Source organism: Schistocerca nitens, chromosome 12 (genome assembly GCF_023898315.1).
Source record: "Schistocerca nitens isolate TAMUIC-IGC-003100 chromosome 12, iqSchNite1.1, whole genome shotgun sequence".
NCBI lineage: Eukaryota > Metazoa > Arthropoda > Insecta > Orthoptera > Acrididae > Schistocerca > Schistocerca nitens.
In genome coordinates this window covers 173,116,251-173,131,311 of record NC_064625.1, presented here as the reverse complement: position 1 = coordinate 173,131,311, position 15,061 = coordinate 173,116,251, and the positions used below count along the sequence as shown (strand labels likewise).

At 42.8% G+C, this 15,061-nt stretch overlaps 1 protein-coding gene across 1 annotated transcript in view; it reads left to right on the top strand.

The window, feature by feature from the left end:
* LOC126215101 (venom allergen 3-like) overlaps positions 1-15,061 on the top strand; it is a 56,015-nt gene that overhangs the window by 18,037 nt on the left and 22,917 nt on the right. The window contains exons 2-3 of the mRNA XM_049941751.1: positions 1,303-1,451; positions 5,447-5,568. Of these exons, the coding sequence (XP_049797708.1) occupies positions 1,322-1,451; positions 5,447-5,568 (252 nt within the window). The 5' untranslated portion in view covers positions 1,303-1,321. The remainder of the gene's footprint in view (positions 1-1,302; positions 1,452-5,446; positions 5,569-15,061) is intronic.

Sequence of the window (15,061 nt, the reverse complement as noted above, 5' to 3'; positions counted from 1 at the left end):
AACGCACAGATTCCATATTCTGCTAACAGTCATTGGATCTCGACCAACGCGAGCAGCAATGACGCGATACGATAAACCGGAATCGCGATAGGCTATAATCCGACCTTTATCAAAGTCGGAAACGTGATGGTACGCATTTCTCCTCCTTACACGAGGCATCACAACAACGTTTCACCAGGCAACGCCAGTCAACTGCTGTTTGTGTATGAGAAATCGGTTGGAAACTTTCCTCATGTGAGCACGTTGTAGGTGTCGCCACCGGCGCCAACATTGTGTGAATGCTCTGAAAAGCTAATCATTTGCATATCACAGCATCTTCTTCCTGTCGGTTAAATTTCGCGTCTGTAGCACGTCATCTTCGTGGTGTAGCAATTTTAATGGCCAGTAGTGTAAGTTGTTATCAAAGTAAATACACCTGGAAGGGTCAAGTTGACAGATTCGCCAGCTTCTGCCTTTCGGAAACATTGCTCTGCTTAAGCAGTATGAACCGAAAGTGGAAATAATATGTTCCTGATTGGGGTCTCAGCAGAAAATTTTGCGTGAAAGTGAGACTGCATTGCTCAGTTTTCTAAAAATAACTTCAGTCCGGCGAATAAATGTTTCGTGTTCACTGACCTCAGTTGTGATGTCTCAAGAGCTAACAGTACTGTATCAGTAAGCAATCTCGAAGTACCCACAGCATAATTCGGTGGTATTCGCTCCCGTCAGCGCAATTTGTAGGCATTTCAGAACGATAGATTCTCTTGTAGTATTCATGTGACATGGATTCGGATGTAATTGTGAAGAACTTGAGGACCCAAAGTGAGACAGTAAAAATATTCGCCGCAGTATAAGTGGAAATCGGCAATAAATTGAAAATTACAAAATAATGAAAGATGCCGTTTCATATCACTCGTAGACATCCTCGAAATTATAGAAAACGCCAATCAGAGAAAAGCTCACTTCGAAAGTAATCCAAAAGGCCTAAAAAGTGCAGGCGAATACGAGAGCTACCGCAGCGTCGAAAATCGAATTGAAAAAACGGAGCAAAGTCCTTGCGTATCTGCTCCATCGGGCATTCAGTAGCCATATAAAGTTCAAGCTTGTGATTTATCAGTCCTCTAACCATTAAACAGCTTTGTGTAACCTCTGTATTAAAAAGAACGCTAGATAAATTACATATTAGCAGGAAATAATTATGATTTTATCCCTGAGTTTTCTCTAAAAATGGACCCGAACGGCAGAGATAGAAAACTTTTCCATTAGCTTTGCACTTTCAGTTACCAGATGATACATCTTTTTATGGTTACTTTTATGTTTCAGTACAGCGGAAACTATCGAGATGTATCTCGCCGTGAACTGCAGGAGCTTGCTGCTGTGCGCCGCCGTGGTGCTGCTGCTGCCATCTAGCGGGGACGGCTTCAGCGCGGCAGGCTACAGTGGAGCCGCCTGCCGGGGAAGCTCGCTACTACGTGAGTACCTCTCTCTGTCTGTATCCGAACCCGTCACGCGTCGAAATGGGCGCGTATCAGAGAATGCGTACGCGCGTGCACAAATGAGTGGGAGTGTGTAGGCGTGCGAGGAGTGGGTGGGTGGCAGTGGGTGTTTTCGGGCACGCGGAACAATCTCCCTCATGGATCACAGGGCCCGACTCAACGGAACTGCCACATCCCGAATACGGCGCGCGTTAAAACTGGACTCTCAATGGACCTTACACCCGTCAAAGAGAAGGTCAGTTGTGCTGTGAGCACCAGTCGGTGATACATTTTCGTACGTAGGAATCTAACTGGGTACTCGGTACAAATGTCATTTTTTGTGATTTTTGACGCCTTAAGCGGAAACGATGACTAGGCAAGTATGGTTTATGAAGATGAAAAACAATCAAGATGGAACATTTTTATTTACGTACATTACCTGGTAAAGCGAACTAAAAATGTGGCCACGGTCGTTTTGCACCTGAGAAAGAGGGAACAGACGTAGTAACAGAGCACATCCTGGCATTCTTACAAGTGGAGTGTCACGCATTGCTGAATTACTTGCCAAATAGGAACCGAACAGAAGCAACTCGTACATTATATCCCCGGTGCTCACAGCGCTTTCCTGGCTGTTTCTGTGATTTCACAGTGATGTTCTAAGCCAGGGGCGGGCAAACGTTGCACGCGGCTCGTGAGCACACAGCGCTGCACGTGTGCTGCTCGCGTGCAATCGTCGAACGGGGCAGTGGCGACAGCCGGCAGGTTGCCGCAGTGTAGTTCCAGGCTAAGCTGCGGACGTTGAAGCGAAGCGACCACTACGTAGTGAATTTCAGTAACCGGAAAATGCAGAGTGAATCAAGGAAACGGAGAATTGGAGATTTGCTACCTTTTAAAAAGGAATGGGAGAATCATTTTTTCTCTGTGCAAAAACGTGAAAATTGGAAATGTATAATATGTGACAGTATTCTCGCTGGTCAGCGAAAGTTTAATATTGAACGCCATTATAATAAATTTCAGTATGTTGCCGTTCTTAGTGCAACAAAAGAGGAATTTCTCAAGCGATTTGGGGATATATCTTACTTATCCCAAGGTTTTGAATAGTTCTCGAGACAATCTGCTGTTTCTGTAGATGATATTCATCCCAGTTTGCAAATGGAATTAATAGGTCTACAGCGTAATTCTCGTCTGAGAGACAGGTTCCTTTTGCAAGACGTGTGATAGGTTTTTATCACGACTTTCCACAGCAAGTTTCCTCGTCTCCATCGTGAAGCCGCGAAGATAATGTCAATGTTTGGCTCGACATACGTTTGTGAGAGATTTTTTTCTGTTATGAAAATTAATAAGTCTCGGTTAAGAGCAAATATCAGTAATGAAAATTTACGTAACTGTTTGCATTTGTTTGTATGTAGAAATTTTGTTCCAGACATTAAACGCATTGTGAACTCCACCTGTGATAATTAAATAAAACGTATCGTAGGTAATAGGTACTCTTTCAAACGATGATTACTTTCAAGCACTCCTAGTACCCTTATTCCTTCATTCAATAAAGCAGGCCAGGAAACAAAACGCATTACAGAGGAAGGAGCGGAGAGACGGTATGGTGGGGAGGGAAGAGAAGCGGGTGGCCAGCTTGCCCCTGTGTGCACGCAGAACACCTGTTAACTGCACACGTGCATGTGCACCGCACACGTGCAGAATTCCTGCCCGCCCCTGTTCTAAGCTTAGCACCCCTAGAGAGGTCATTGGTTGATTGGTTGGTTTTGGGGAAGGGAAAGAAACAGCGAGGTCCTCTGTCCCGTAGGATTAGGGAGGGATGCGGAAGGAAGGAACCATCACGGCAATCGCCTGAAGCGATTTAAGAAAATCAGGGAAATCCTAAATGAGGACGGCCAGAGGCGGGTTTGAACCGTCGTCCAGAGAGATCATTACGAGCATCATTTAATACCGTGTAATTCCGCACCTGGCCTTGACAATCGCCTGGATTCGGTTACGATGTGAGGCCACAACGTCGTGTAGGCACGTTGCATCCACTTCAAGCTATTCGCTGAGAATTCGATCTTTCAGTTCCATAGAATTGCGGAGAAGCTGATATCGGCGTTTTAGCCGCCGTTGCAACGTGTGTCAAGGATTTACGACGTGGTCATGTGATTTTATAGGCCAACAGAAATGTAAATGGGGCTTGTCAGTAAACCAGTCGCATATTCTTTCAGCGCGATGAACTTTGCTTCTATTGTTCTGAAAAATAAGGGGATCAGTGGTATACTCGTCATGCAGATGTTGACTGGAAGGCAACAGCTGGTCATTCAGAAAGTTTAAATAAACATCCTAGTTCACGTTAGTGGTCAGATACTGTCCACGTTCGATGATTTCTACCCCACTGAAGACAAGAGCCTTCTCGCCCGACTTTACGCCGTAACACTCGCCAACGAGAAACAACTCCATGTGGGAGTGAACGTGGTTCCCAGGGATAGGCGCATGGTTGCGTAGAGCGCCTGTGCGTTCCTGAATGGCGAGATCACCCAGGGAACGCCACGAAAACCTTCTTCAGAGCATAACGCTCCCTCCTATGCGACTGGACCCTTATCTGATGGACCATAAAATATGATTCATCTGAAGTGGCCTCTCAGTGGACTTCCGTTACCGTATTGGCGTGCAATTTCTAGCCTTCGTCGCCAATGACCAGCAGCCACCTCGAGTGTATGAAGCAAGCACCTGCTGCGAAGGCCGGCAAGCAGCAACTTCCGCTGAACACTTGGTTCATCAGGCCGGCCAGCTGCGCGCACACGTCTCCGCAGGCGCCGTTCACTCCTCTCATCTGTGGCCCGTGGTGCACAGCAGTTCCCTTCGCTAGCGTCATTTTTCCACGCACGGTATACTTTAACCACTGCGGCACTCGAGCAGTTTACAAACACAGCCGTTTCGGAAATTATTCCACCCCTTGCCCGAAAGCCAATGATGACGCCCTTCCGAGCGTCAGATAAATCGCACTGTTTCTGCATTACCGCAACGACTACATTATTGTCCGCGTTTCCCCGTGCGCTTTGTATACCGTCCACTGCCAGTGCTGCCACATGCCATCTCTCGGTGATTATTGGCAGGTGACGTTGGTCACATTAAGGGGGGTAGGACGTCAAACGGGCCGACCTGGAGCAGGAGAGGCACCACGCGACATTTTAATTTCCACTGTCTATACTTTTACAAATACATTCATAAGCCTTTGTCAACACGACCAGGAAGGATTCAGGATTCAAACTCATAGCAATGTAAGTTTAAAAGTATAACAAACTAAATTTTTTTTACGTGTGAAATTTCATCATTTTTTCAATTACTATTGGCTGCATTTGTTGCTATAGGTACACTTTTCTTCACAAGTAAGAGATTTTTATCGATGAATTTTGCACAGCATACAATCCGTACTTACAGGTGTATGAAACTCTAGAATTTATTTAATTAATGAAAAAATGAATGAGCTGTTACATTTTAAACTTCATGTTTAGAAAAAACTCAAATTTTATGGTTAATTATCTCAATTTTTAGCACAGTTTTTAACAGATTTGGAAAATTCTAGAGTTTCATACACCTGTAAGTATGGTTTGTATGTTGTGCAAAATTCATCGAAGAATCTCCCTTACTTATAAAGAAAAGTGTACCTATAGCAACGAATGCAGCCAATAGCAAGTGAAAAAATGATGACATTTCACATGTAAATATATATATATATTGTTATATTTTTGAACTTCCACTGCTATGAGCGTGAATCCTGAACCCTTCCTGGTCATGCTGACAAAGTTTTATGAATTTATTTGTAAAAGTATACACAGTGGAACTTAAAATGTCCTGTGGTGCCTCTCCTGCGCCAAGTCGGCCAGTCTGACGTCCTACCCCTCTTAAGGGGACTGGACCGTGTATTATTATTGTTCATTTGTCACGAGATATTCACTAACTTGTTGAGACGGCAAACGATGACAGCAGATACTGCATCTTGATTGCAGAGAGCGGAGGCCTGTCCTGCGACGTCAAGAAGTCCATCCTGGACGCGCACAACAAGTACCGGCAGTCCATCGCGCTGGGTTACGTCGCTGGACAGCCTGGAGCCGCCAGGATGCTGGAAATGGTAAGACGTTTCTACATCTACATCTACATGATTACTCTGCAATTCACATTTAAGTGCTTGGCAGAGGGTTCATCGAACCTCAATCATACTATCTCTCTACCATTCCAGTCCCGAACAGCGCGCGGGAAAAACGAACACCTAAACCTTTCTGTTCGAGCTCTGATTTCTCTTATTTTATTTTGATGATCATTCCTACCTATGTAGTTTGGACTCAAGAAAATATTTTCGCAATGGGAAGAGAAAGTTGGTGACTTAAATTTTGTAAATAGATCTCGCCGCGACGGAAAACGTCTTTGCTTTAATGACTTCCAACTCGCGTATCATATCTGCCACACTCTCTCCCCTATTACGTGATAATACAAAACGAGCTGCTCTTTTTTGCACCCTTTCGATGTCCTCCGTCAATCCCACCCGGTAAGGATCCCACACCGCGCAGCAATATTCTAACAGAGGACGAACGAGTGTAAGCTGTCTCTTTAGTGGACTTGTTGCATCTTCTAAGTGTCCTGCCAATGAAACGCAACCTTTGGCTCGCCTTCCCCACAATATTATCTCTGTGGTCTTTCCAACTGAAGTTGTTCGTAATTTTAACACCCAGGTGCTTAGTTGAATTGACAGCCTTGAGAATTGTACTATTTATCGAGTAATCGAATTCCAACGGATTTCTTTTGGAACTCTTGTCGATCACCTCACACTTTTCGTTATTTAGCGTCAACTGCCACCTGCCACACCATACAGCAATCTTTTCTGAATCGCTTTGCAGCTGATACTGGTCTTCGGATGATCTTACTAGACGGTAAATTACAGCATCATCTGCGAACAACCTAAGAGAACTGCTCAGATTGTCACCCAGGTCATTTATATAGATCAGGAACAGCAGAGGTCCCAGGACGCTTCCCTGGGGAACACCTGATATCACTTCAGTTTTACTCGATGATTTGCCGTCTTTTACTACAAACGTCTTCTTCTGTCCTCTAGTACTGCGGTACCAGTATGATAATTGGGCGACTCCATATAAGATTTTATTAGTTCTAAAGAGGTCTGCTCTTAAGAGTACACCTCTGCAGATTTTTTTCGTGACTATGATAAACAGATGGCCCAACTCATTACCGCCACAGCGGTATGTAGCAGCACATGTCAGGTCAACAGCTACTTACCGATCACAGTGGTTAACTATACGTGGTGACTTCTGAAAGTAAGATACACGAAACCGGGCTGACACGGTTCTGCTACGGTACGGATACATTCGTGCGAGTGAAATGGGGGCGCAAATTGAAACGTAATCCAAAACTAAAGTACGCGGGAAGCAGGATTCTCGTTTAATCTAAATCGCACACAGATTCAACGAGTAATTTCGGCGGTATATGGATGAAAGGCAGCGTCGCTTCCAGTCGTAGAAAAATGGTGGCAAAAATTTTTACCAAAACCGCGGACACGTGAGTGATGGTGATCGAGGAGTAAGGCAGCCGACAACGATCACAGACGACGATGTCCAGGCAGTCGAAGAACTCATTCGCAGCAATCGCGGACTTCCCAACGAGCGCGGTTCTCGAATGAGTCGTTGACCAAAGGGCGGATTTCTGTCGTTAATGAACTGAACTATTGGTAAAGCGTTGCGAACGTTGTCTATCAAGACTTGGCGATTATATTCAACAGTAGCATAAATCATCTGAGTCACTTTAAAACGCAGTCCAGCATTCAATAAAAGTGTTTGCTCGCAGACAATAACGTATATCTTATTTTTTTAAATCCACTCGCACGGAACAACATTTCTACCCTCCTCTACCCAATCAGACAGTTCGATAAAAATTTAGCCTTCGGTCCACTCCGTGGCCTTTTGTTTTCAAACATTCTGCTTCTAGAGTCTATTGCGATATCCCCACCTCTGACTGTCACGAACAACACTACCGTTTACCGGCGACTTTTTTCCTTTCTTCTACTTTGAAAGTTGCAGGCAGTTTTTTTGCTTTAACACGCTCAACTGATACAGCAGCATTTTTCGCCGATTTTTCTCACAGTCACCTAAAGTCCTTTTACTTACGACCTTCAGCGTTCTTAGTAACATACTCTTAAACGTATAGAGCACTGCATCAATTTCTCGATTTAATCACTCGGTTAACTCTAAAGACCCCACTTATATTGTGATCTTATTTACGTTCGAATCTCGAAATAAGCCAACGAATATGTTAGAGAAACTGCTTTTTGATTCATAAATGATGGACATCAACCTGTTTTCCGAAAGGACCACTTCAGAAATAAGTCGAAGTTTTCGCTAAGATCCACTACGAACCTAACGTCTCTCTGTTGTCGCTGCCTGCTAGATAATGCTTCTCTGGAACTATTGCGTTCACAGTTAGATGTTATGTTTTGTTATTATTTATTGACGTAACAAACGTAGATTAGGCAATCGAGCACACAAAGAAGTACAAGGCGTGTTTTTTTTTCATAAAGAAAGTACCGTTTTGAAATAATAATAAAACAACTAGATTTTTGCTTACTTTCAGAGTGCATCATGTTATGGGACAGCAACTCTTATTGAATTACTATGCAAAATGGCAGCCAGAGGTGCGGAAAAAATAGATGTTTATTTAGTAGGTGACCGGTTACGGACAATTAATTTTGTAAGCCTTAGTTGGCTCAAAAAGGGATATTAACCCGAACTGAACAAACATCAGCGTTATTTCCAACTCTGGATCCCTTTCTGTATCATAAGTAGACTTTTCTTTTATGAAAGCCTTTACTTTAATCTACTTTCCTACGTGATTCCCACTAATATTAAGGCACTTATGGTAGATTACAACTCGCTTTGAATATCTTCCTCTTAGAAATCTTCCTCCTGAGCGCCAGTTTCGATAATTCAAACGTTCTGAAACAGTTGCATTAAGCACACTTCTTGAGACTTATGACTCCTGGGATGGTGAGAGCTTTTAAAAATGCTCGTAAGAATGTCCATGAGGAGGAACGAGTTGAGCGACTTTCAGTCATTACTATCGATTTGGTACAAAAATTCATGAAGAAATGAGAGACAACAGACGCTTTACGATTTCGGCGTTATGTGATGAGTTTCCTCAAGTCATCAAGAGGTGTGCTTTATGCAACTGATACACAACGATTCAATTATCGAAATTTTTGCTCGGGTTGCAGACTTCAACGAGGATGATATTCAAAGATGGTTGTACGATAAGTGCCTTAGTATTGGTGAAAATTATATAGAAAAGTAGATTCAAGCACAGGCTTTCGCGTAAAAATAAAATTGGTACGAAAAGTGTACATGAAACTTCCTGGCAGATTAAAACTGTGTGCCGGACCGAGACTCGAACTCGGGACCTTTGCCTTTCGCGGGCAAGTGCTCCACCAACTGAGCTACCCAAGCACGACTGACGACCCGTTCTCACAGCTTTATTCCACCAGTACCTCGTCTCCTACCTTCCAAACTTCACAGAACCTTTCAGTAGTAGCACTCCTGGAAGAAAGGATATTGCAGAGACACAGCCTGGGGGGTGTTCCCAGAATAAAATTTTCACTCTGCAGCAGAGTGTGCACTGATATGAAAGTTCCTGGAAGATTGAAACTGTGTGCCAGACCGAGACTCGAACTCTACCGACTGAGCTACCCAAGCACGACTCGATCGTGCCTGAGTAGCTCAGTCGGTAGAGTACTTGCCCGCGAAAGGCTAAGATCTCGAGTTCGAGTCTCGATCCGGCACACAGTTTTAATCTGCCTGGAAATTTCATATCAACGCACATTCGGCTGCAGAGTGAAAATTTCAGAGTGAAAATTTCATTCTGAAAAGTCTACATGCTTATTTTTATTTCACAATGCTAGTTGCTTAAAAATGTCTCGTATTTTCAGCTACACGGCAGACGAAAATCCATGTAAGTGTGATTTTAAGCACAGATGTTTCGACTCGCCCCAAGGAACGTGTTGGTTCTAGTGGTGGAAGTGACAAAATACAGAAGTTGTCCTTTTCTCCTCTCATGCAACTGTGCTAAATGTACGTGCAGCATATGTAACCCAAGCGGCGGTGCTGCGTTGCGGGTAGCCTGCGCGTCGGGCGCCAGCGCCTGCTAGCGTACGCAAACAGACAGAGGAGGACCTGTGTATTGAATGCCTATGTCTGCTGTGCGTGACGTCATTGCACATCGACCCAGCCGTACGCAACACGTGTGATGCTGCCGAACTTGCGGCGGAGAGATGCCTTTTATCACGGCCCGTATCGCAGAGTTATATACACGCCTTTCAAAAGCCACAATACATTCTCCCTTCGACAGGTTTTCTTTCTCGCTCCCTTCATTTGGCGACATTTGCTATAGGCAGTATGTTCGAATCTCGCCTTGCCCTATTTTATTCTATAGATTTCCACTAGTAATTTTGAGCTAGGCTATTCCAGGATATGTGCCTTTACTTTTGAGTACTGTGACTGTGTAATTTATTGTAATGATCCAGAGTGCACATTTTTTATCAGCTTGTTAGTCGCCACAGTACAACTGCAAGTACTTACCACAATCAGTTTATTTTGACGTTTGTAGTTAGCTTCCAGTAAGTATGAGGACTATTTGGAAAGTAAGGTCCGATCAGTTGTGAAATGGAAACCACAGGTAAAATCAAAAATATTTTATTTGCGACAGTCAGCTATACCTTCCAGCTACTTCTCTACATAGTCTCCGCTCCGACTTAAGGGGCTCCGGAACGCCCTATACTTGCAATGTTAAAATAACGCTTATAAATTACATCTTTCCTCACAAAGTATTTGAGGTAGGAAGTTGAACTTTTTACAGATTATTTATTGGAATATGGGCTACAACTTAACACAGGGATTTTACAAAATTTTAGTTCAGTTATTAAAGATGATTTTTTTTCAATTGTAATGAAAATTCACAACATTTTTTTGCAATTTTTTATTTATATATTCAAAAATATACAGTTTTTTGAAAAAGGCTGTGTTAAATTATGCAGAAGGTACTGTGTAACATTTACTGAAAGTTTGAAACAAATATGTTTGGAAGATCCTTAGAAAACATGTAATTAGTATGAGAAAATAAAAGTTTTGGGAATCGAGCGACAAAGATTGGATTAACCTTTTAGTGCATTCCAGGTCCATAGGATGGATTATCTTCATCCTCTGCAAACTCCTCCTCCAGCTTCCTCTTGTTCCTCCTCCTGTTTACTCTTGCTTGTATTTCTAGACTCTTTACAGCCCTGTCTGCAGCCCGAAGGCGTTCCTTGTCTAAAGCAAGCATCGCTCGTACCATGTTAGAACCTATCTTCATTCCCATATTTCTAAATACCTTGCACCTTACAATGTTGCCATCACTGAAAGTCGCAACAGCATCATACACACCAAAGTGAAGTGTTTCTATTCCAACAAATACAGTCTTGGGGATTCTCGACCATATAACACTATTTACACTTTCATTGGGGTTTTGAGTTTTTCCGTGAATACACTTTTTCAACAGTTCAGGTGCTGCTAAGTCTCTGAAAATAGGTTTTATCACCTCCATTATTGCATGAGGCAGACTATGCTTATGAGTGTACACTTCACCAGTTAGCAATCCTTTGTTATATTTACACCAACTGTCTTCTTCTTTGGGACACAAACTATGTTGGGGATTTTCATCGGTTGAAGAAGTATGAAAAAAAAAGAGCCCAAACAGCCTTCTTCATTTCGTCGACACTTTGTGTATTTTGCCTAATAGCCATTCCATAATAGTTCTGTATTTTGTCAATTACACTGTCAGTTAACCTTCCCTTCCCATCCAACCCTTTACCATCACTGAGTTTTTGTTTTTTGTACGAAGCTTTCAGTCGCCGAAGTCTTGTTCCCATTCGCTTCTGTACGTGTCCAATACGCTCAAATTTCTGCACTACAACATCATCACCATAGGGCTTCAGTCCTTGAACATGTTTGAAACTTTTAGAATCACCGTCACCAAGGTAATTAACATATCGCACTTTATCACACGCCTCAGAACGCTGGAATATACTGGCAACACCAGCCACTTCCATTCCTCCACTACTGCCACTATAGTTAGCTTTGCAATTATTTTCATGTGTACCTTTATATTTTTGTGGATATCTACAATACTTTGATATTACTGCTACATCTAAAATTTTCCCTGTATACATACTGGTGGCAGATACTACACCATGAAGAGATGTGTGTCCCCGTTTATGCCAGGTACCATCGAACGCTGCAGTCAAATCTCTGTTACCATTATTTTCCATTACTGCCTCTTCCACAGCGTTCTTCATAGATTCTATACAGACATCTTCTACTTTAGACCCTATTAATTTATTATAGGTCGTAAACTTGGTTGGGGGATTTGGAAGATTCATGATGCCACAGAAAATTGCACCTGCAGTAGCACCCTTACCAACTGAACGCAAGGAATAAACAAATCTAATGTTGTGTTCGTATATTTTGCTACCATTTTCTTCAGTTGCAGTTACTGCAACACTGTTCCAAAAGGTGGTCATGTATGAACACTTATCAAATTTCAGTTGTATTTCACTAGCAAGTCCTACGTGCTTTATTATGGAGAGTTCCAGACCAACTTCACTACAATGAATACATCTTACACAGTTTGAAAAAATTCCTTTGAGAACCGACATATCAAATATTTCATTCACATCCGATTCGCCCATGAAACATTCATAGTTTTCACTCATTGAACCAAGCTTCTTCTGTGAAGTATTTTCTTTCCCACTTTGACTGCTATGGGCAGGTGTACTTGAGAGGTTAGGTTCACTCACTTGGTTATCGTCTTTATTGTTTACAGTAATAACACATACCTTTGGCTTTCCAACATTTCTCCTTTTCTTAAAAGCCTTCAGAGGATTTCTAATAACTTTACTTTTACTCATTATTATACTTCAACAAAACAGAGACTCAAGAAACAGAATTAATTACGAATATTTTCGAGATAACGACAGAGTAAATAAACATGAAACAATCAACAATCACACCAGCGATATATATTGAACCATCACAGGTTAGCCACAACACATACTTTATCTCACATCACTAAAATGTACCTGATGAACACGGACGTTAATAATAACACCATTTGACAGCAGTTTAACAGCGCCACAGTGGGTCACGCCCATGTAGAACACATTTCAAAAAAAAATTTAAAAATAGTTGTAGTCTTCGGAATTGAATAAATTATATATCTATTAAAAGGTAATAGTCTGCAGATTCAGAAAACGCAAAACAGTAAAAATTGAACTTTTCATGATTTTGAGCCTTTCCGGAGCCCCTTAAGACATCTGTAGTATCGTTGTACCGACAATCCGATACCTCCATCATGGCTGGCAGCCACCTGTGTTTTCCGCCAATTTTCTACACTGTTCTGCAGCTCTTTGTTCCAAAATGTTGTCTCTGTAGCCAGCGGCTCATGTTAACAGAGATGAAAATCGAAGGGAGTTAAGTCCGGTATGTGTGGTAGGTGATCAAACACTTCCCATCGAAAACGCTCTAACAGCATTTTTATAGCCCCTGCAGAGTGCGGCTAAGAATTGTTATGAAGAAGGAAGTGCGTGACAGGTATTTTACGTGGTGTTGCATGGAATCAGGCGAATCCTCGCAACTAGGGGACACTATTCTTGTAGGCATCTTTACGTGGCCACTGACCTCTGAGGACTGAAAAGAGCGACGTGGCGCGATCGATGGGCATACTAGAGAAACTGCCCAACACTTGCGTGCAAAGTTGCCCGATCGGGCCTTACTCTCTGAACAGCCCTCGTATTTCGAGTATCCATTAACCACAGACTACCAGCTGATAGCGCCAGTGTTATCACGTTTTAAATTAACCACACAGACGAACATCTCAGTATATGGTAAACTTGTCACTCCAGGAAATTTCAGAGCGCCAGCGACACACTCTGCGATACGACTCGCCGTACAAAATAGATTACACTGCTTGACAATAAAAAAAAGAAACACCTAGATGAACGGAAATAGATCTCACAGGTTGAGGGAGTATGTGATTCGATTTTAGTGATTACAAAATCAAGTCAGTTTTATAAGGAGCTTGGCAATATGGGCCCAGTTATCGGAATGACCGTGCAGCCTCTGTGACCTTCATATATGCACTGATCCAGTGTGGTAGGGTGTCAGAAAGGCGTCGTATTCTCTCCTGAGGCAGGCTGTTGTAAATGGTCCTTGATATGCTGGACCCCTGATGATGAGTATGCCCACTCATCAAGCCAGTCTTACATCCGAATATGCCCCACAAATCGGGAAATTGCAGGATTCGAGCAGCCTGCCTAACGGATGTCCAAACTTGTCCTACACACGATCCATCGCGAACGTCACAAGACTACCTCAGCATGACGGAGGCAGTTTATAGAGACACGTGCCATATGTGGACGAGCATTGTCCTGTTGAAAAATGGTTCTTCGATATTGTCACACGAGAGACGCATCAGGATGCAGGATGTCTTTGACGTACCATTTACATCAGTACTGCAAAAAACAAACATATGGAGTTTGGCAGAGGGTGTATACATAGCTTGTCCTGCAAGTATTATTACCTACTATTTTGGCCTACAATCTATATTCATAATATAGATCGTGGTCAAGAAGAGATATAAGTACACTGCCTGACAGAATAAGTGAAGCACTCAGAAGACACGATCGGATGTCAATGCAGCTTTGTGAACTTACACACCACCAGAATATCATAGTGTTGTTTCTATCTGCTGCTGTTACTAGGCTTGGTGGAGTATATAAGGGTCGTGAACAGCCTCACACGTTGAGTAAGCACTGTGATGGATACGGAGACGCCTCGCACTAGTATAAGAAAGCATTATGAGCACTTGACAGAGTTTCAGAGGAGCCTCGTGGTTGGCCCCCATTAGGCGGGCTGCTCGAATCCTGCAATTTCCAGATTTGTGGGGCATTGCGATGTAAGACTGGCCTGATGACTGGGCATACTCATCATTAGAGGTCCAGCTGACCGCGTGGAGGATCGCCCTACCTAGCAGCAAGCACGTCTGCGTCCGCCACGCGACGATAACTAATGGACTCCCCGCAACATTCTGTGTCACCCTTCAGCGGTGATCGGGAAGCAGATACTGCTTGTAATTTTTCCTCCTATCTATGTAATTATGTAGTTCTCAATTCGTTCGAGCAATCAATCATTCATAATAGGAAACACAGTCATAGCTCAGTCACTCAAAATGATTCAGAAATTTTACTTGTTAGAATGAAATCAGGCGATGATTCTTCTTCTCTGCAGGCAGGTGCTTTGCGGCAGTCTGCTGATCTGTACAAATAAAATGCCTCGTATTTTTGGGAGCGTTGTATAATCAGTCGGGAAGCCTCAGATCAAGCGGATATTTGGCTTTGATGAAGTTTAACATTCCGAAGAAGTAATGGAGCTCTTGGATTATTAAATGCAGGTTCGTATCCAGTCTTTCGGACGTTCCCTTCTGATTAACAACTACGCAATATATCGATGAATATCATTAATTCTCAAATGTCAAATACA